The sequence below is a fragment of the Pelodiscus sinensis genome, chromosome 1 (assembly GCF_052426305.1).
Source record: "Pelodiscus sinensis isolate ZL-2025 chromosome 1, ASM5242630v1, whole genome shotgun sequence".
NCBI classification, from domain to species: Eukaryota; Metazoa; Chordata; order Testudines; family Trionychidae; genus Pelodiscus; species Pelodiscus sinensis.
In genome coordinates, this window is record NC_143052.1 from 25,344,062 (window position 1) to 25,367,494 (window position 23,433).

Genomic DNA, 23,433 nt, shown 5'->3' on the forward strand with positions numbered 1-23,433 from the left:
ATAACATGAAATATATGACAGAATGCAGGTAAAACAGAAAAAGAGACACAGGACAAGGAGTTAGTCTCAAATTTAATTAGCTCATTATTCTTTTAATGAGTGCATCAGAATGAAAACATATCCTCCGGAATGGTGGTCTAAGCATGAAGGGGAATACAAATGTTTAGAATATCTGGCGTGCAAATACCTTGCAATTCCAGCTACAGAGGTGCCATGCAAATACTTGTTCTCACTTTCACGGGACACATAAGAAGCAGGCAGCATTATTTCCCATTAATGTAAACAAATATGTTTTTGTCTCAGCAATTGGGCGATTAAGAATAGGGACTCAATAGACATGTAGGTGCTAAAGTTTTATATTTGTTTTATTTTTGAATGCAGTTCTGTAACAAAAAAATCTACGTTTGTAGATTGCACTTTCATGATAAAGAGATTGAACTACTGTATTTGTATGAGTGAACTGAAAAAAATACTATTTCTATTTATCATTTTATAATGTAAATATTTGTAATAAAAATAATAATGTAAGGGTAGCACTGTACACCTTGTATTCTGTGTTGTAAATGAAATCAATATATTTGAAAATGAGGTATGTCCAAAAGCTAAAATAGGAAAAGAACAAGTTAAAAATTACTAAAACAAGTTAAATGTCTTCACATCACCAGAACCTAATGAAATCTAGAATACTCAAGTAGCTAACTGAAGAAATATAGAAACATAGACTACTAGGACTGGAAGGGACCACGAGAGGTCATCGAGTCCAGTCCCCTGCCCTCATGGCAGGACCAAATACTGTCTAGACCATCTCTGATAGACATTTATCTAACCTACTCTTAAATATCTCCAGAGATGAGGATTCCACAACCTCCCTGGGCAATTTATTCCAGTGTTTGACTACCCTGACAGTTAGGAACTTTTTCCTAATGTCCAACCTAAACCTCCCTTGCTGCAGTTTAAGCCCATTGCTACTTGTTCTATCCTCAGAGGCCAGTATGGACAAGTTTTCTCCCTCCTCCTTATGATATCCTTTTAGATATCTGAAAACTGCTATCATGTCTCCCCTGAATCTTCCCTTTTCTAAACTAAACAAACCCAATTCTTTCAGCCTTCCTTCATAGGTCATATTCTCTATATCTTTAATCATTCTTATTGCTCTTCTCTGGACCCTCTCCAATTTCTCCACATCTTTCTTGAAATGTGGTGCCCAGAACTGAACACAATACTCCAATTGAGGCCTAACCAGCGCAGAGTAGAGCAGAAGAATGACTTCTCGTGTCTTGCTCACAACACACCTGTTAATGCATCCCAGAGTCATGTTTGCTTTTTTTGCAACCGCATCACACTGCTGACTCATAATCAGCTTGTGGTCCACTATAATCCCTACATCCCTTTCTGCCGTACTGCTTCCTAGACAGTCGCTTCCCATTCTGTATGTGTGAAACTGATTGTTCCTTCCTAAGTGGAGCACTTTACATTTGTCTTTATTAAACTTCATCCTGTTTACCTCAGACCATTTCTCCAATTTGTCCAGATCATTTTGAATGATGACCCTATCCTCCAGAGCAGTCGCAACTCCTCCCTGCTTGGCATCATCTGCAAACTTAATAAGCATACTTTCTACGCCAATATCTAAATCGTTGATGAAGATATTGAATAGAGCCAGTCCCAAAACAGACCCCTGCGGAACCCCACTAGTTATATCTTTCCAGCAGGATTGTGAACCATTAATAACTACTCTCTGAGTATGGTTATCCAGCCAGTTATGCACTCACCTTATAGTAGCCCCATCTAAGTTGTATTTACCTAGTTTATTGATAAGAATATCATGTGAGACCGTATCAAACACCTTACTAAAGTCCAGGTATACCACACCCACCAGTTCTCCCTTATCCACAGGACATGTTATCCTATCAAAGAAAGCTAACAGAGTGGTTTGACATGATTAAATGTTACAAATCCATTCTGCTTGATCCCTATCACCTTGTCACTTTCCAAGTGTTTACAGATGATTTCCTTAATTGCTTGCTCCATTATCTTCCCTGGCACAGAAGTTAAACTAACTGGTCTGTAGTTTCCTGGGTTGTTCTTATTTCCCTTTTTATAAATGGGCACTATATTTGCCCTTTTACAGTCTTCTGGAATCTCTCCTATCTCCCATGATTTTCCAAAGATGATAGCTAGAGGCTCAGATACCTCCTCTATCAGCTCCTTGAGTATTCTAGGATATATTTCATCAGGCCCTGGTGACTTGCAGGCATCTTTTCTAGGTGATTTTTGACTTGTTCTTTTTTTATTTTCTCTTCTAAACCTACCCCCTTCCCAGTAGCATTCACTATGTTAGGCATTCCTTCAGACTTCTTGGAGAAGACCGAAACAAAGAAGTCATTGAGCATCTCTGCCATTTACAAGTTTCCTGTTACTGTTTCTCCCTCCTCCTCACTGACCAGTGGGCCTACTCTGTCCTTGGTCTTCCTCTTGCTTCTAATGTATTTATAAAAAGTCTTCTTGTTTCCCTTTATTCCCGTAGCTAGTTTGAGCTCATTTTGTGCCTTTGCCTTTCTAAAATTGCCCCTGCATTCCTGTTGTTTGCTTATATTCATCCTTTGTAATTTGTCCTACTTTCCATTTTTTATAGGACTCCTTTTTATTTTTAGATCATGCAAGATCTCGTTAAGCCAAGGCGGTCTTTTGCCGTATTTTCTATCTTTCCGACGCAACGGAATAGCTTGCTTTTGGGCCATTAACAATGTCCCTTTGAAAAACTGCCAACTCTCGTCAGTTGTTTTTTCCCTCAGTCTCAATTCCCATGGGACCTTACCTATCAGCTCTCTGAGTTTACCAAAATCCACCTTCCTGAAATCCATTGTCTCTATTTTGCTGTTCTCCCTTCTATCCTTCCTTAGAATTGTGAACTCTATAATTTCATGATCACTTTCACCCAAGCTGCCTTCCACTTTCAAATTCTCAATCAGTTCCTCCCTATTTGTTAGGATCAAATCTAGAACAGCTTTCCCCCGGTAGCTTTTTTCAACCTTCTGAAATAAAAAGTTGTCTCCAATGCAGTCCAAGAACTTATAGGATAGTCTGTGCCCTGCAGTGTTATTTTCCCAACATATATCTGGATAGTTGAAGGCACCCATCACCACCAAATCTTGGGCTCTGGATGATTTTGTTAGTTGTTTAAAAAAAGCCTCATCCACTTCTTCCATCTGGGTACGTGGCCTGTAGTAGACTGCTAGCATAACATAATACACAGAAAATCATGAAAATAAAACTGGGTCCAAATGTACTTGGAAAGACTGTAACATAGAAGTAAGTTCATCATATTGTGAATTCTGTCCAATTTTGGTAAAGATGCTACCTTTTTTTGTGATCTATCACATGCATCACAAACTACCAAATAGAAACAAATGTCAGATACAACCATTTCTTCACATAAACTACAGAACTAGAAGAATCCTAAAATAAACTTGAAGGCAAAATTTTAAAAAATTACAGAAGGATTTAATTTAAGATACAGTGTAATTGCACAATGATTGTTACCAGCTGTTCATCATTTAGTCCAAAAAGGATGTGCAAATAAGTTTCTGAAATCCTCTTTAATTCTGGCCTGAGGGATGAATCAATACATGCATCCCTGAAAAACAAATAAAAAAGCAGATCATGTAAACCACATTAGTAACTGAAGAAAAATTAATCTCCTCTCTACAGAGAATGGAGTATTACAATATTGCACTTATACCTTAGTTAATACCCTTATTACCTTCATTGTCTATGTTAAACCAGTTTTAAAATTATTTACCTACTATATGAAAACAAATTATGTTCAGTACTATGTTCAGAGATACAGATGAGTCATTTTGGGTCAAAATATAACCCATATTTTAAAAGATATAACCAGATGGGAACTGCTCAAGTTCCAAAATATTTTTCCACTTTTAATGCTTTTGTTCTCCGAAAGGCCACTATTTATGTATGAATTAAAAACTTCACACCATGTTTTCTGCTGTTCTACGACATTCTGTGAGCATGCACAAGAAGTATAAGTAATTAAAAAACATAACTGCATAGCCAAATGAACAAAACAAAGATAACTGATTTATACTTCCATGAGAAAAACAGAAAAAATAGGGTTTGCCAGAGGATAAAATCAATAGAAAAAGAAATTTTATTTTCAACCTTTTAAGACATTAAAAATAATTTAAAGTAAACACAGAAGACCCCCCTCAGTTATTGACTAAATGGTTACATTTAGCTAGCAGTGACCCCTAGCGGTCTACAGAATCCTATAATCCCATAAAGCAGTGGTCCCCAAATGGTGATTGCAGATTAATTCCTTAATTACTTGCTGCTTTATCTTTCCTGGCACAGAAGTTAAACTGACTGGTCTGTAGTTTCCTGGGTTGTTCTTATTTTCCTTTTTATAGATGGGCACTATATTTGCCCTTTTCCAGTCTTCTGGAATCTCTCCCGTCTTCCATGATTTTTCAAAGATCATAACTAAAGGCTCAGATAGCTCCTCTATCTGCTCCTTGAATATTCTAGGATGCATTTCATCAGGCCCTGGTGACTTGCAGACATCTAATTTTTCTAAGTGATTTTTAACTTGTTATTTTTTTATTTTATCTTTTAAACCTACCCCATTACCACGTATATTCACTATGTTAGACATTCCTCCATCATCAGACTTCTTGGTGAAGACTGAACAAAGAAGTCATTAAGCACCTCTGCCATTTCCAGATTTCCTGTTACTGTTTCTCCCTCCTCACCGAGCAATGGGCCTACCCTGTCCTTAGACTTCCTCTTGCTTCTAATATATTTATAGAAAGTCTTCTTCTTTCCCTTTATGTCTGTAACTATTTTGACATTTTGTGCCTTTGCCTTTCAAATCTTATCCCTGCATACCTGTACTGTTTGCTTATACAATAATTCCTCATTTAACACTATAGATATGTTTCAGAAAATGATCGTGTTAAGTGAAAACATGTTATGCGGTCAATTTTCCCATTGAAAATAATGGAAAAAGTGGGGGTTGCGTTTCAAGCGGTGGTTCCTGTTGGGACCGGGACATAAGGTTGGGGGAGAAAGGGGACTGGGTTACAGCAAGGAGGGGAGATGTTTGGCTCTGGAGAAGGGAAGGGGAGGAGAGGAGAGGGGAGGGGGATTGGATTGGGAGTATGCCCCTGTGATGGGTCTGCTGGGGCCCGCACTGCGTCTGGCGAGGGGGGGTCACTGGCGAGTGGCAAACCTTCCGCCGCTTTACAGGGAGGCGGGGGAAGCACCGTGCAGCCACCGGCGACGGGCCGGCTGGGGAAACCCAGCCGCCGGCCTGCAAGCGGGGGCGGAGGAAAGGGGCAAGGTGTCTGGCTAGGGGGAGTCAGCAGGGAACGGCGCGGCGAGCAGTAAACCCTCCGCCGCTTTGCAAGGAGGCGGGGAAGCCCTGCGCAGCCGCCGGGAATGGGCCGGCTGGGGAAATCGTGTTATTCCGGGGACGGTTGTGTAATTCAAAAAATGATCCCAAAAAAAAAAAAACGTGCTATTGAGAAAATGTGTTAAGCGGGCACGTGTTAAATGAGGAATTACGGTATTCACCCTTTGTAATTTGTCCTAGTTTCCAATTTTTATATGACTTTTCTTTGATTTTTAGATCATACTATATTTCCTGGTTAAAGATCTCCTGGTTAAGGTCCCTTCTTTTGCCATACTTTCTATCCTTCCTATGCAGTGGAATAGCTTGCTTTTGGGCCCTTAAAAATGCACTTTCTAATTCTCAACCAGTTCCTCCCTATATGTTAAAATCAAATCTAGAACAGCATCCCCCCAGTAGCTTTATCAATCTTCTGAGAAAAAAATGTCTTTGATGCAGTCCAAGAACTTACTGGATAGTCTGTGTCCTGCTGTGTTAGTTTCCCAACATACGTCTGGATAGCTGAAATCCCCCATCACCACCAAATCCTATGCTTTGGATGATTTTGTTAGTTTAAAAAAAGCCTCATCCACCTCTTCCACCTGGGTAAGTGGTCTGTAGTAGACCCCTCTACGCTTGTTTTTTTACCCCTTTTAACCTAACCCAGACTCTCAACACATCTGTCTCCTACATCCATTTCCTCCTCAATCCAAGTGTATACATTTTTAATATATAAGGGAACACCTCCTCCCTTTTCTCCCCACCTATCCTTCCTGTGTAAGCTGTACCCTTCTATACCAATATTCCAATCGTGTGTATTATCCCACCAAGTCTCTGTGATACCAGCGATGTCATAGTTGTGTTTATTTATTAGCATTTCAAGCTCCTCCTGCTTATGACACACACTTCTTGCAGTGTACATAGCATCTAAGATACTGATTTGATCTTGCCTCCCAGTTCTGCCTTGTCCATCCTTTTTCTCTGCTACTATAGTCCACACTCCCTCCCATTTCTGACCCATCTCCCAGGTCTCCATGTTCTTCACTTACCTGGCTTTGGTCACCTGCCCCTGTCGAATCTAGTTTAAAGCCCTCCTCACTAGGATGAATATTTCCTCTCCTGCCTTGTGTACCTGTATATTGGCCAATCGTAGACTGACCCTATGAAATCAAAGCCACTTTAAACTTCAAACGGAAAATATTTTTCCTAGTATTCACCTTTACTTTGTTATCTTCTGCTCCCCCTCTCCTTTGCTATCTTTAGTTCTCTAACTTATCTATCTGTTTTCTAACTGAGCATTATGCCCTTTTAGGCCTGATCCAGCGAGGTATCGAAGACCTCCATTTCCCACTGACATCACTGGGTGTTAGCATACTCAATCCTTCATCAGAACAGTCCCTTATTAAATAAGATTCATAAGTGATGGCAGATGCATTGAAGCAAAATCCTCAGAAACTGCATGTTATGCAATCATCCAATTGTCTATATCTGTGTTTCTTAAAGTGTGTTCCGCGGCACACCGGCGTGCCGCAAGGCAGTCGGAGGTGTGCAGTGGAGAGAACAGAATTCAAAATGGCCACCCTTAAAGGGACAAGACTCCTTTTTTTTTTTTTCTCCCTCAACAATTTTTCCCTGGGGGCTTTTTTTTTTCCTCAGCAAGCAAATCCTTGGTGTTCCCCATAAAAAAAATTATTGTTTGGTGTTCCTCAGTCTTAAAAAGTTTAAGAAACACTCTTCAACATAGTACAAACTTCAATACAACTTAATTTAAAACCAGTCTAGTTCTGCTTTTGGTCAGAATCCCACTGGCCCCTCAAATGTAAGCCTTTGCATACAGTGTGTTATGAATATCATAGTCAACAAAAACGCTCATTTTCTCTTTCTTTTTCTCCATCTGTTCTTTCTTTACGCTACCATTTTATGAGAGGGATACAATATTTGAGGCTTTCCTACAGATTATTCTGTAGCTCAATTTAATCATTATGATATCTTAACATTCCAGGGTTAATTATGGTACACATTTTCTCTTGGAATGAAGCTGTATACCTGGCAAAGCTCAAATTGGTATAAAACACAGCAGTTCAGGAACATAGGTCACCAAGGATATGTCTACACAGCAGCGTTATTAACTGATGTTATTCCAAAATAGCATAGTGTGCGTCTACACTACAAGCCTTTATTTTGAAATAATGTCAAGCTGAAATAGTCAGACTCATGGTAACCCTCATTTCGAGAGGAGTAAGGGAAGTCAATGGAAAAGTGTTCTTCCTTCAACTTGCTGCTGTGTAGACAGTGCCAAAAGCCAAATTAAGCTATTTCGACTTAAGCTAAGCAATTGATGTAGCTGAAGTTATGTAGCTTAATTCAACTTTAGCCCTGCTATATAGACGTGTCCCAAGAGCACAACTGACTGCTTCTCTGCTCTCTGAACTGGCTCTCTACAGAAAAGAATCCAGTTCAATATCTCTGTCCTAATATTCAAAGACCATATAGATTGGATTTAAGTACCTCAGAGATCACCTCTTCACAAAAATGACCTCACAAGAATTATACTGGAACCGTGAAACTATTCACCTGTAGGTGAAGGATCTTGAATGAGGGGACAGGACTTTCATAAGCACTGGACCTACATTACTGAAATTAGACTTAAGTACATTTCTGGAGGCTCACCTTGTTCAAAACTGAACACAAAGCTCATCTTATTGATCTGGCTTTCCCACAACAAGGTGATCATACACATATACATTTTCTGTTTCTCTCACACCACAAACTATAAACTAATTACAGGCAGTCCCCGACTTACGCGGATCCGACTTATGTCGGATCCGCACTTACGAACGGGGCTTTCTCGCCCCGGAGGTCCAGGTGGCGGATTGCTACCTGCGAGCTCCGGGGCGAGAAAGCCCCGTTCGTAAGCTGCTCCGGTGCCCCTGGTCTGCTGGAGACCGTCTCCAGCAGACCAGGGGCACCGGGCGGGTTCCCACGCTTCTGAGGCTTTGCCAGAGCAAAGCCTCAGAAGCGCGGGGAACCGCCGCTGCTGCCGCTTCAGTCCCGGTGCCTGTGGTCTGCTGGGGACGGTCCCCAGCAGACCACAGGCACCGGGACTGAAGCTGCAGCCGCGGCGGGGTCCCGCGCCTCTGAGGCTTTGCCAGAGCAAAGCCTCAGAGGCGCGGCACCCCGCTGCCGCTGCGGCTCTGCTCCCCGTGTCCCTGGTCTGCTGGGGGGGGGGCTCAGCTAGTGTGCCCCCCCCAGCAGACCAGGCTTTTGTTTTGGACCCTGGGGCAGAGCAGCTGGGGCGCTGCTGATTGGTCCTGCAGCGCCGCTCTGGGCACTACTGGACCAACCCGGCAGCACCCCAGCTGCTCTGCCCCAGGTCCTGATTCAGCCGCTGCTGGTCAGTTTCAGCAGCGGCTGAATCAGGACGCCTGGGGCAGAGCAGCTGGGGTGCTCCTGGGTTGGTCCAGTAGCACCGAGGAGCGGCGCTACTGGAGCAACCCAGCAGCACCCCAGCTGCTCTGCCCCAGGCGTCCCCAAGTCAGCTTCTGCTGAAACTGACCAGTGCTGACTACAGGAAGCCCGAGGCAGAGTTGCTCTGCCCCGGGCTTCCTGGAATCAGCTGCTGATCAGTTTCAGCAGCAGCTGACTTGGGGACGCCTGGGGTTCTTAAGTTGATCCTGTATGTAAGTCAGAACTGGCGGTCAGTTTCAGCAGCGGCTGAATCTGGACGCCAGTTCCGACTTACATACAGATTCAACTTAAGAACAAACCTACAGTCCCTATCTTGTACGTAACCCGGGGACTGCCTGTAGATATTTCTTCTACACACTGGGAAGGAGAAAAGTAAAACAGATCAAGCTGGACTGCAACTGTGATTTCTATTTAAAGTACTTGGAAGGCACTCATATATTATAGTGGCAGTTCCAATATATATAATTAGAGATAGTTATTAGGGCCCAGTCCCACCTCCAGCAAAGTCAGTAAAAATATTCTCTTTGCCCGTAATTTCTTTTCCTTTACTATAATGACTAAGTTTAAAAGAGAGAGAGAAGATGAAAATAAAAAGGAATATAAGTCTAGCAGTAATCAATAGATTTAAAGACACACTGTTAGGTGGTATAAATAAGCACTGACTTCAATTAAGCTATGCCAATTTACATCAGCTGGCTTTATACCCCAAAATGTTTATCTCAAAACAAAGAGTTTAATAAAAACATGTTATAAACACAAATGTAATATTAAATACATTTGGTAAATACTCTGTCAACAATTCATCCAAATAAAAATAGACAAAGGAAAAATAACTTGTATGTTTTAGTAAAAAATCTCAATGTTAATCAGTCCCTTTGTAATGTGAGAATGAGGGATATTTATTTTGCAGATGACAATGCAACATTAGTACTGTTTTTAAAATATCATTTCAATATTTTACATCACATAGAACACACAAAAACATTTGATATGTACCATAAAATACCATCTAGTCCTTTCACCATTATTTCTCTGATCTTTTCTTCTAAAAATTTAAGTGGATCCTCTGGACACATAATAAATACACCACACAACAGAGTCTGTAAAAACAAAGAGAGTACATTAATACCTTTTCCAAGTCTGAAACTGTTATGCTAAACACAGCTACCAAATCAACCTTAAACAATTTAGTATATATACAATTCTTCTCTATCTTGTTATCATTCTGTTTCCTTTATTTCTTATTTTAAATGCCATAATGTATGTTTTCTTTCTATACTAAAATATCAGTATATTTTAACTGGTAGCCCTCATATCAGAACAAAACATATAGAACCTCTACAGAATTTTCCACTCAAGGATCTCATTTTTTAAAAAAGCATTACTAAACTATCTCTTGCAAATAACCATGTAAGGTAAAGAAGATGGAGAATTGTGCCCTTCACCAACAACTAATCCTATATCAAATAGTTACCATAAAATCACTAGTATAATGCGCAATTTTTTCCCAGGTTTTTTAGCGTCAAAGTCGGGGTGCGCATTATCCATAGGAGGGGTTTTTTTTAAGTTTGAATTTGGCGGTTCCGCGGCAGTTAATTAATCGCTGGACACCAGAGGTTAAGTTGATTTTTACTAGCATCAACAAGCAACTATATACACAGTTTCAAAAAGGTAAGTTAAACAAATGAAATCAACACTGCAGCGCAAACAAGCAAATATGTTAATTGATCTTCTACTCATCTTCGAAGCCCTCAAATTCGCTTTTGTTAGAATCTTCCTCGAACAGACGAGCAATATCTTCCGGGGTATAGCCCTCGACATCTTCATCCAGGTAACACAAATCATTGTCATCTTCGCATACCAGTAATTCGCCCTTGGCCAATTCATCGTCGCTCGGATTCATCCACAGGGCATCATCCTCGCTGCCATCCATAACATTAGAGATGCTGCATTTCAGAAACCCATTCCTTATCAAAGCGGGATCAAGTTCAAGCCAGACATCCACTATCCACTGGGTAACATTTTGCAGCGTCAGTGTTTGCTTACGTCCACCTGCAGTAAATGTATGTTCACCTTAAAACAATCAGGTGTTCCAATTCCTGTGATGGCATACGATGACAACTAAATGCATCCAAAACTACTAGAGACCGCTTTCTCATAAGTCCACCCAGCCGCTTTGCCCAAACTGTCTATAGCCAATCAAGCATTAAAGCTTCATCAATCCAGCCTTTAGGGTGAACACGCACGTGAACGGTGTTCGGGAATATAACGTTCTTTGGCATTGTCTTGCGCTCAGCAATCCATGCAACCAGCTTGGCCTCCAACTCAGGATATGCAGCGCTTTTACCTCGCTCAGCCATCTTCATCCAAGGCAGCACTTGCAGGAGCTCTTTCTGCCATCTCCAAAACCAAATGTTAGACTCTGCTATGTCATCAAATTCACGGCTGACAGCTCTGTTGCCATGAGCCTCAGCATAGCTAAAAACTTTACGTTTTTCAGCGGTCGTTTAAGATCGCCAACAACTCCTGGCATCCCAAAGAGCATAGAAACGCCGTGCACTATATACTCATGCGCTCACGCATGATTACCTGGCAATACAAAAAGGCAAGACAAAATATGGCAAAGTTGGGGTGCGCATTACAGATAAGAGTTCAGTTTATTCCGGGATTCTGACGTTTAAAAGGTAGGTGTGCATTATGCATAGGTGCGCATTATACTCGCGATTTTACGGTATGTTGCATTGTTTGGGGGGGATACTGCTTTCAGTAGTATGCTATAAGACTAGCTAGCTGATTTCTCAGTTGTGAATAATGAACAATTTTCTTCTTTTCTGTATTGCTGTTGTAAACAACTATAATTTTACATTTAGATGGTTAATCCACACAATTGCATGTGCAATAGCAGAGTCTACTGCTGTGATGCCTCTCTCATATTTATGAATCAGGCATTGAATTACTATTTTTCTATGGTCTGTTCTGGATGACTATAGTTGCATACCAAAGAACCTTTAATTTACTTTTTGTGCAGCAAGTTGTCTGTATCTGCCATGGTTTGTGTGGACTGCCTATTTGCTTTGCTGGAGATCAAAGTCCGAGATCTTCAGTATTAGGCTTTTCAGAAGATAACTTCTTGTGAACTCTGTTCAGCTTTTCAAGCTACATCAGGACTGAAGTTGCACTAGTGAAGGTCAAATGTGTGGGTCCAAAAAGGCTTATGTGACTTCTAGTGATGGTGAGAGACACTGTTAAATTCCTGGTAGATGGGAAGACATTCATTTTCCTTGGTCCACTGCAATTCCCAAAGGAACTAATTCATTATTCATTTTTTCAATAATGAAAATGAACAAGTTTTTCTCAGGACAGCCAAACAAGAACATAGTGAAGCAATGTATAGTTATCTGTCAAAATAAAGACATATTTAGAGGATATGCTAATGGACTCTGTCTTTAAGTATGGCAAAAAAGAATAAATCAAACTCTGTGAACTGGTTACATTACAGCCATAAGAACAAATTATAGCTATCTGCACACAGAAGTATTCCAGAACACCTATAGGAGCACAAGGTACACATTTTCCACAATAGCTGTACTCCTAAAACTAGAGATGAGACCATTCTTCTGCAGATAACTATCCTAGGATACAGTCTGCAGTTTATACAAATATTTCCCTATGACTGGCAAGGAAAATTTATTGCTTGCATTGAGAGGAGATTATTTGTCAACAGTCATCACACAGCAATAGCTGAGATACCAGAGTTTTTTCTATGCTGAATAATGAATAACTATATTTCCTAAGCCCTCCTCCTCTTTCCATCCCCGCAGACCATAACACCATCCTCTGTGTTATATAGGGCTGTTATATGGATACAGTAAATCTCCAAGGGTATGTCTACACTACAGCGCTAATTCGAACTAACTTAGTTCAAATTAGTTAATTCGAACTAAGTTAATTCGAACTAACGCATCCAGACTAAAAAACTAGTTCAAATTAGCGTTTTGCTAATTCGAACTAGCATGTCCACACAGAGTGGACCCTGAACCGGGGTTAAGGATGGCCGGAAGCAGTGCCGGCAGGGCATCAGATGAGGACTTAGAGCGTGGAGCTGCTGTCTCAGGCTAGCCGAGGGCTGTGCTTAAAGGGACCCGACTCCCACCCCGGACAGACAGTTCTCAGGGGTGTCCCGTTTGCAAAGCAGTCCTGGCTTTGATTGCCCGGAGTACCCACACTGGGCACATCACAGCACTCGGCCATCAGACCGGCTGCACTTGCCGCAGGCTGCCATCTGGGGAGAGGGGGCAATTGGGGGGCTGCAGGAGAGCTTCCACCCCCCAGAAGCCCACAGAGCCAGCCCAGTCCTCCCCATCGGGGGCTCGTACCCCATTCCTCCCTCACCTCCTTCCACTTACCCCTCCCTAGCCCCCCTTCCTGATGTACAAAATAAAGGACAATTGTGTTCAAAAATAGAATCTCTCTTTATTGAACAAAACTGGGGGAGACTGGGAAAAGGAAGATGGGAGAGGGGAAGAGAGAGGGTGGGAGAGGGGAGGGCAACTACAATGATGAGGGGTTTGGAACATATGAAGAGAGGCTAAAAAGACTGGGACTTTTCAGCTTAGAAAAGAGGAGATGGAGGGGAGATATGATAGAGGTCCATAAAAGCACGACTGGGGTGGAGAGGATGCGTACAGAAAAGTTCTTCATTAGTTCCCATAATAGAAGGACTAGAGGACACCAAATGAAAGGACTGGGGAGCAGGCTTCAAACTAATAACAGAAAGTTCTTCTTCACAAAGCAAATAGTCAACCTGTGGAACTCCTTGCTGCAGGAGCCTGTGAAGGCTAGAACTAGAACAGAGTTTAAAGAGAAGTGAGATCAAGTCATGGAGGTTGGGTCCATGGAGTGCTATTAGCCAGGGGGTAGGAGTGGTGTCCCTGCCCAAAGTTTGTGGAAGGCTGGAGAGGGATGGCACAAGACAAATGGCTTGGTCACTATCTTCGGTCCATCCCCTCCAGGGTCTCTAGGGTTGGCCGCTGTCGGCAGACAGGCTACTGGGCTAGATGGACCTTTGGTCTGACCCAGTATGGCCATTCTAAGCTCAGGGCTCAGGGTAGGAGGTCTCAGTGGACCACCTTGATTTTCATGCAAACCTGCTCCTGGGTGGCCAGGCTGGCAGCTCTCCTGCCCTAGACGGTCGCTTTCCTGTGCCTAGTGCGGAGGTCGTGGACGAGGTCCACGATGTCTGCACTGGACCAGGCGGGTGCCCGCCTCTTGCGGTCCTGGGCAAGCTCCCGGGAGCCACCAGCCTGGTCCCGGGAAAAGGGGGAGGGCTGGGGGGCATCGGCTGGCTGGCTCGAGCCGTGCCAGGTGCAGGGTCTGCTGGCTGGGTGCTGACAGGCTTGCACCTGGCACGGGCACCGTAGCCGGACCCCTTTAAGGGGTCCGGGGCCGGGCGGGGGACAATAGAGTTTCCCTGGTGTTGGCCAGAGTGGCCACCAGGGAAAGCTGGGGAGGGCTAGTGTAGCGCCTATCAAAGTTAATTCGAACTAAGCGCTCTGTTAGTTTGAATTTAATTCGAACTAACGTCTGTTAGTTTGAATTAACTTTGTAGTGTGGACATACCCCAATTGTCCGGCATCCAGCAGTCCGGCAATCCCAATAGTCTGGCACCATCTGGAACCCGGAAGTGCTCTGGCAGCTGCTTCAAGAAGTTGTGAGTCAATTACACTACCACTGGCTGGATCCACAGGTGACAGTTTCGCAATTTATCCTTCCTCTACTGCCTCTGGCGGGGGCAAGGGTTGGGTGGCGGGGAACGGCGAGGGTTGAACCCTCCCCGTTTTTCAGGAAGGCAAAGCCTGCAAGCCGTGGGGGCAGAGAGGGGGCAAAAGGCAGGCAGCTGCTTCAAGAAGTTGTTAGTCAATTACACTACCACAGGCTGGTCCTGTGGTAGTGTAATTGACAGGCTCACAATTTATTTTTCCTCTGCTGCTTCTGGCGGGGGCAGGTAGAAGGGGGCTGCAGAGGGAGTGGGAGTCGGCTGGGAAGGGCGCCCTCTGCCATTTTGCAGGGAGGCAAAGACTGCAAGTGATGGGGACAGAGAGGGGGCAAGAGGCAGGCAGCTGCTTCAAGTTGTTAGTCAATTATACTGCTGCAGGCTGACCAGAGGTGGTAGTGTAATTGACTAACAACTTCTTGAAGCAGCTGCCTGCCTCTTGCCCCCTCTCTGCCACTGCTGCTTGCAGGCTTTGTCTCCCTGCAAAATGGCGGAGGGTTCGGCCCTCGCCGCACCATTCTCTGCCAAGCCTCCGCCCTCCCGCCCCCACCAGAGGCAGTGCAGTCCCGGCAGACCAGTCACAGCCCCCCCAACGGAGTACCTCCCGGTAGTCCAGCATATCTGATAATCCAGCACCACCTGGGTCACAAAGGTGCCGGATTATTGGAAGTCTACTGTATCATCTTTGACTCAACCCTGTCTCCATGTATAAATCTTGCAGCTTCATCTTATATAACAACTCTAGAACTGACCTACCACCATAACTCTCACTCAGGCTCTCCTAGTTTTATATCCTGACTATTGCAGATCTCTAGCCTTGACCTCTGCTATCTCAACTCCTACAAATCAATTCAAAACACTATTGTTTTTAAATCATCTTCCTGGCTTGTCACTTTGATGCCTCAAGCTCTCCTCTAGGCCCATCTACTGATTTTCACTTAATCAGTATACTAAATACACATTTCTTGTCTTTATCTTTAAAGACTTTCATTCTCTAATAACCCATCACAAACCCAGACATTCTGTGCCAATGTTCTCAACCTTAACTGCCTACCAGTCAGCTTCTTTCTCAAAGTTTCCTCCAGACATTTTCTTCCACCCTTTATGCCTGGGGAAAACTCAGAACAGCAAACAAATGTAAGGATTTTTCCTCTCACAATGCCTACAAAAAGCAGCCAGACAGGTAATCACATATAGGCAGGTCATAAGCTACAATTCTCTATTTTCCTTCCATTTCCTACATTCCTGCCAGTCTTCATGCCAAAATAAAAACAATAATAAAAACCAAACAAAACATGTAACTAACAACACTGTGTCGCTCATCACTATACACCCTATCCTTGCTATTTTGTCTGCTGGACTGCAAATTCTCTAACAGCACCAAGCACAATGGAACTCTAAAACTGACTACAGCCTTTTAGCCATTAGGGATGTAAAACCCTGGTTAATTAGTTAACCGTTAAACAGTAGGTTTAACTGGTTAACTGATTAAGCTGGGATCCTGGCAGAGGGCTGTCACTGCCACCCCTGCCAGCCACGTGGACGTTGCCGCTGCCTGGCAAGATCTCCTCCTTCCAGGTTGTGCAGGCTGCCACTGTCTGCTCCTGATCCCTGCATGGGGCTGGATGCTTACCCATTCACAGCACTTTTGACTATTATTATAATATAAATTATAATTAATAAAATATCAATAATTCCTAAAACAGGAAATAACTGTGTCAACTGTGAAGTATTTGCTGACCAATGCCAGTACCCAAAAACATCATTTATTCATAATCTTCTTTAACAGAGAGAAGCCGGGTTGTATAAAGGGTCCTTGCCAGTCAGAATATGGGTGTGCAATAATATCATTTTCTCAACATAGATGGAGTCTGCTTTAAGACATTTGCATAGGAAAGCACAACTAAGGACTGCAAAAAATAAAAAAATAAGTAACAGTATCTTTTTTATGTATAAAACAACAAATCATTAACATGCATGTTCACTGTTTGAATATTTTAGTAAAATATATTGATTCTAACTTTAGCTTCTACCAACCCTCATTAGTAAAAAGACAATCTCCAAGATGTATTCAGAGGACAACAATTGGGTGCATTCAGCAATATCAACAAGTATAAATCTGTCATTTATTATAATAAATACAACATAAATCATATGTTGTTTAGCAGAGTACTAAATATGCAGACAATATAGTGACTCTCTTCATGTGTGTTTTCACTGTAATATATTTTCCAAAAAGAACGTAAAGCTGTTCAAATACTCCCTCTGCTGGACTGAACCAGCAGCAGTCTTCTAAACTGAGTGCATTTTTCATAGATTTGAAGCTCTTTTATAGCTTTCCTTTTTACTTGAATATACATTCCTTTTCCTCCAATGGATCTTCTAGACATAGTGTATATACAAAAATTTGACCAAAAAGTTAGATCTGTGAATTCCTTTGCAAAAAAAATAAAATAAATGGTGCCTCACAACCTGATCTTGCATCCCTTACTCCATTTGTGTGAGTAATCCTTAACGATGAAAAGGCTTAATACAAATGTAAGAAAAACTGGGCCTAATAAGTACAAAAACTGACTGGTTCTCATTAACTCCCTCAAGGGTCCACGTAATTCAGTGGAGACCCTTTACTTGACCTAAAGAAATAAGACTTGAGATAATTAATAAAGTTTGTAAATTAGGAAAGATATGTTATAACATTCAACAAAACTCAAATGATAGCACAATCATGTACAATAAAATATCTACCTCACTTAACAACATTACCCAGCTAACTACAAAACAAATTATCAAATTAAAATCAAGATAATATCAAATAGTCAGACTAATTCTTACACAAACTCTATCTATTCAACAATCTGGAAAATCTGTTGTTTAGCTTACAGTTCCACAAACTGAAAGTTCCACCTAAACTTAAGTTTTATACATCAGACAAAAATTAGGAAAGAACAAATCGATCCCAAGCCTGGCTCATGCTTATAATTCAAACTGAAACACCTATGTGACTCAGTAGTGTGAAAAATTCATACCTGGAACAACATAGATGTACTAACTTAACCTCCAGTCAGGGCTAGATCCTGGCTCCCAGTGCTCAGAGAGGTGACATGCATTAAGGATGTTAAGTATCGGGTATTTTGCTAATCGAATAGTTGATGCATTTTTGCACCAACTTTTCGATTAGTCAGTAGAGGACTCCAGCTGACCCTGGGCTCCCTGCAGTGCTGCCCCTTTGAAATGCCGCTTCAGCGTTTCAAAGTGGCAGCACCGCACTGAGCCTGGAATCAGCTGTGTGGTGCTGCCCCTTTGAAACACCGCCATGGCATTTCAAAGCGGCAGCGCCGCATGGAGCCCGGGCTCCCTGCAATACACTGCCACTTTAAAGTACTCCCTTCTCCCCTGCCCCCTGCTGCCTCTATGTGATAGAGGCAGCAAGGGGGGGGGAAGCAACTCCACGAAAGCCGATGCCCACAGGGAGACGTTTTTTAAGACAGCGTCTCCCTCCCCGCCCCCCGGAGCACTGGCTCTAGTCACCCCATGCTGCTGACTCTGTGGGAGGCAGCATGGGGGGCAGCAGGCAGCTCTGCAGGAGTCAGCACATGCAGGAAGCTGGCTTAAAAGCTGGCTCCCTGAGGCTATGTCTACACTGCAGGCTTTTGCCGGCAGAGAGCATGTTAATGAAGCACTCACTAGCATGTGTCGCGCTGTCATTTGCATATTCTCTACTGATGCTTTTTGCGCAAGAGGCTTTTGCACAAAAACAAGCAGTGTAGAAGGTCCGTTTTTTGCAAAAAAAGCCCCTTTTGCACAAGTTCCTTATACCTCCTTTTTTGAAGTATAATGATCTTGCGCAAAAGGTTTTTTTTGCGCAAAACAGACCCATCTACACTGTTTGTTTTTGCGCAAAAACCTCTTGCACAAAAAGCATCCGTAGAGAATATGCAAATGACAGCGTGATAAATGCTAATGAGCACTTCATTAGCATACTCTCTGCCAGCAAAAGCCTGCAGGATAGACATAGCCTGAGTGTACCGGCTCCCGCCTGCCCCTCCTTCCCTCACTTCTGCCTCTGTATCGGAGGCAGCTGTGCAGGGGAGGGCAGGTTTTTAAGCCAGCTTCCCACGAGCACTGGCTCCTGCCTCCTTCCCCCCCCCCATTGCCTCTGTGGGAGGCAGCAGGGAGGGAGGGAAGGACAGGTGCCTCTATAGGAGCCTGCATGCACAGGGAGTTGCCCCCCCACCAAGGTTTATTGGTTAACCACGTACATACGTACATGGTAACATCCCTAATACAAACACTTATTCACTCCTTTACAATTGTTAAGTAGAGAGATTACTAAACAGCCAGGACTCTATCTGAACTGATAAAAAATAAAGATTTTATACTTATAATCAGGTGGCTTGCTTGCAAACTCCTCAGCTCTAAGTTTTTCAAATCACTGGGAAGACTAATCGAAAAGTTGGTGCAAAAATGTTTTTCAAATCACTGGGAAGACACAGAAATAGATAGAGGTTTATACTATAGAGCCCACAGCAACGCCCTATGGAAGCCGGGCCCCTGCTGACCCGGCTCCTGGGGAAGAGACTTTGCTGCGGAAGCAAAGTCACCGCCCCAGGAGTGGAGCTGGCTGCCTGCTCTGCTTCAGGAGAGGTGGCATCACTACTACAGTGTAGCCTCCTCCTCCTCCTCAGTCAGCCCTTGCCCGCCAGACCCCCAGGAAGGTTCTGCCCTGCCATACTGAAGTTGCTTCCCCAGGAGCCAGTTGATGTAACCAAGACCATTAACCAATAAGCATCAGCTTATTGCTTAAATGGTTAACCAATTATAGTAGGGCTGTCAAGCAATTACAAATTTTAATCGTGATTAATCACGTGATTAAAAAATGTAATAGCAATTAATCGCATAATTAATCATGTGCAATTCCCCTTTGAAACACCCTGGCGGTGTTTCAACGAGGCAGCGCTGCATGGAGCCCAGGATCAGCTGAAGTTCCCAGCTGACCCTGGGCTCCATGCAGTACTGCTCCTTGGAAGCGCCACCATGGCATTTCAAAAGGGCAGCATATTGCTTTAAAGGGGCAGTGCATTAGGTACGCCAGCGGATTCCCCAGCTCTGCTTGCGCTGCTCCTTTGAAGAGGCAGTGCAGCATTAACGTCTGCGATTAACGCTTTAATTTTTTTAACGCGTTAAACCTGTCCTGCGGTAACCGCAGGCATTAACACAGGTCAATTGACAGCTCTAAATTATACTCCTACAACCGTACTATGGAGCTGAGGCTTGGAGCAAGGTGCAGCATACAGTCCGTCCGTCCCCATCCCCTGCCATGCTTCTACCTCATGGCTGCAAGAACATGTTGCTGTTTCCAGGGAGTCACACAGAGCCAAGTAGGGAATAGGGATATAAAATCCCATATAAAGTTAATCAGATAAACATGTTTAACGAGATAACTGGGATCCCACGGTAGGGGGCCTGCCCAGGCAGGAGTGGCCCCCTACCTGTGTCACAGTAGACCCAGACAGAGGGTTGCTCCAACACATCTGAGCGCCCTGCACCATGGACTGTTCTGGCCAGGTCAGGTCCACACCGCACCACAGGCAGAGGGCTGCTCTGGTTGGGCCAAGCCTAGTGTACAGGGGCTGTGAAGCTGCTCCAGCCAGGCCAGGCCGCTGGTTAACCGGTTACCAAAAAGCATCACACATAAGACTGATGCTTGCCGGTTAACCGGGTACATCCCTATTGTGGAGGTTCTATAGTATGCATGTTGGGTGTGGCCTGTGGAGGACAAGCCCAAGAAGGTACAAGATTTAGAACCTCTGCTTTAGGGGACAGAGGGAAGGAGCAGCAGAAACGCTTATGCCTTTCCATCAATGAACCACTGTACAAGAAGCCACAAGCACCCTCTGGCATGGGACAGAAAACCGAGATAGTCAAACACAAGACTAATAGAACAGGATACCATACTCAAAGAGGCTCTGGGAGACAGACCCATAGTCTCCTATAGACAACCACCTAACCTCAAGAGGATTCTTACCAACCACCACAGGACATACCACACTAATACCAACCCTGGTACCTTCCCTTGCAACAAACCCCGTTGCCAGCTTTGTCCACATATTCATTCTGCTGATACCATTATTGGACCTAACCAAGTGAGTTATAAGATCAAGAACACATATTCCTGCGCATCCAGAAATATAATCTATGCTATCATGTGCCGAAAGTGTCCGTCTGCTATGTACATTGGACAAACATCTCAGACACTTCGCCAAAGGATTAATGCCCACAAAACAGATATCAGACAAGATCACAAAGAGAAAACAGTTTCTTGCCATTTTAACCAGAAAGGACACTCTCTCAATGACTTAACCACCTGCATTCTGCTACAAAGACCTTTTACATCTGCACTTGAAAGGGAATCCTCTGAACTGTCATTCATGTTAAAATTCGACACTTGCCAACAAGGACTTAACAAACATTTGAACTATCTCACCCATTACCAAGACAGTTTCCCCAATTATCACCTCTAATACCATTAACTCACAAACATCCCACTCTCCCTACCTCTAATATCATCAATTCACAGACACTTGCCTTCCTTCCTCCCCCCCCCCCCCCCCCCCCCCCCCGAATCCCCCTCCTGTTCTGCAATGTGATTTGTCCTTTTCATATTTTTTCTTTTTTTTTTTAATTGTATCCTTTGGTATATATGGCTGTGACTATTTTCTTCCACTATTTGATCTGAGGAAGTGGGTCTGGCCTACGAAAGCTCATCATCTAATAAACCATCTTGTTAGTCTTTAAGTGCTACATTGCCTGCATTTTGCTTCAACTACCCCAGACTAACACGGCTACATTTCTATCACTATTCTACAAGACTAATAGGCCTCGTCCACAGAGATTTGTGGAATGTGTAAGAATTGCTGTTCTTGAGCGTGTTTTTCAACCAGACTAGCTATAAAGAATCATCCCCTCCCGCCGAGGTAATTATACGGGCGCACCAGACCCACTGAAGTCAATGGGCGGAACAGCAAGAGATCCCACTGACTTCGGCGGGCCCAGCATGGCAGCTTGGGGGAGGTGAAAAGGGGCCAGCCGCGCCTGGGCTTGCGCTCGTGGCGGGAACTTACTGTTCCAGGGCTCACAGGCGAGCTCGTCTCTTCCCGCCCACGCCGCAAGCCGCACACTCAGGGAGGTGGCGCCCAGGCGTCAGTCACACCCTGGGCCGGGCTGGGGGGGGGGGGGTTGGTGCTAACACGGACTCAGCCCCGCGTGGGCCGCAGCGCCGTTGCGAGCCCAGCTCCCTCCGCCCGCAGCTCAGCCGGGAGCTGGTGCGCCCAGGCGGGGCCTTTTACCTCGTAGACGTCGAGGAGGCTGTGGCGCTTGAAATACGCCCTGAGTCCGGGGTCCGCGTCGCGCAGGGAGGACATGGCGGAGCCGGGCCTCTGGCGCTTCAGACCCAGCGCGGCGCTCCCAGTCGCCTAGCAACCCGAGGCCACAAGCCGCTCGCCCTCATTGGGCGCCTCAGCTCAGAGTGCGGAGGGGCTTTGGGGGAGGGGAGTGTCGCGTGCCGCCCCATCCCAACTTTGCACCACCCCCTGCACCGCCTCACCCCCCAAGTTCCACTCAGCCCCCTCCAACTCTGTACTGCCCTGCCCACCAGCCCCTGCTGCACCTATTGCCCTGGCCTCCAACCTTTTTGCACCCAAGATCACGTTGTAACTGTTAGGGCAAGCCAAGATCTACCCCAAGAGCCCCCCCCTTCCTCGAGTCCCCGCCCTCTCTGTTCCCCCTCCTCTTTATCACTTGCTGGCCACAGCCCTTGCTCACTCTCATTGGATTGAGACAGGAGATGCGGGCTCTGGGGTGGGAATGAGGGATTTGGGTGTGGGAAGGGGTGAGAGGTGCAAGCTCTTGGAGGGAATTTAGGTGCAGGAGGAGGTGGAGCAGGGGATGCTGGCTCAGGGAGGGGGATCCAGGCTGGAGAGTGTTGGGGTCAGGTGGAGGGTTGAGGTGCTGAGCCAGCCACTGGCTTGTGGATGTGGGGTGCAGGAGTTTGGGTTGGGGTGTAGGAGAGGCTCAGGGCAGGGGAGGTGTATGAGGGGCTCAGGGTTGGTGTGTGGGAGGGGTGCTATGATGCTGTGATGCTGTGGCCAGATAGGAGATTGTTGGCCAGGCTTCATTTTTAAATAAAATATGTCCAACACAAAAGGTTTCAACATTGTCTTTATTTATGGGAAGGGAGGGGAACCTTTTTGGGTCGGGGTAGGCCAGTGACCCAGAGAAAAATCAGGGACCGTACAAGTGAGATGCAAAAAAACAACCCCTCCAAAAACCCTCAACCTCACTGATGTAGCCCCAACTGAGACACCTCACTCCCCTGGCATCCAGCCCCATGTGGGGAGGGAGGAGAGAAGGTAGGTCTGAGGTTCAAGGCCTCAGGCCAGATTAACTCTTCTGGGGTTCCAGGATTAGTGGATTTTTTGGTTCCCCCTAGGCTCTGGGGTGGGGATAAAAATGAGGGGTCCAGTGTGTGGGATAGAGCTGCCTATCAGTGGGATAGGGATGGGGGTGCAGAATCTGGGTGGGAAGTAGGGGGCAGGAACAAGCTTGAGGTAGGTGTCTGGCCAGGAGGGAGGGGGCAGGAACAGGGTGCTGGCGGGGGTTTGGACAGGGGGCAGGAGTGGGGTGCTGGTGGGTGTCTGGTCGGGGGGGGAGGCAGGAGCAGGGTGCTGGTGGGTCTCTAGCCAGGAGAGAGGGGGCAGGAGTAGCTCAGCTGGTACCTGGGGGTCTC

General features: G+C 44.8%; 1 protein-coding gene across 1 annotated transcript in view; it reads right to left on the reverse strand.

The window, feature by feature from the left end:
* FBXL13 (F-box and leucine rich repeat protein 13) overlaps positions 1–22,363 on the reverse strand; it is a 224,907-nt gene extending 202,544 nt beyond the window's left edge. The window contains exons 1-3 of the mRNA XM_006137531.5: positions 21,995–22,363; positions 9,872–9,975; positions 3,544–3,637 (exon numbers count right to left, since the gene is read on the reverse strand). Coding sequence (XP_006137593.2) covers positions 3,544–3,637; positions 9,872–9,975; positions 21,995–22,069 — 273 coding nt within the window. The 5' untranslated portion in view covers positions 22,070–22,363. The remainder of the gene's footprint in view (positions 1–3,543; positions 3,638–9,871; positions 9,976–21,994) is intronic.
* Between the last annotated feature and the right edge of the window lie 1,070 nt (positions 22,364–23,433).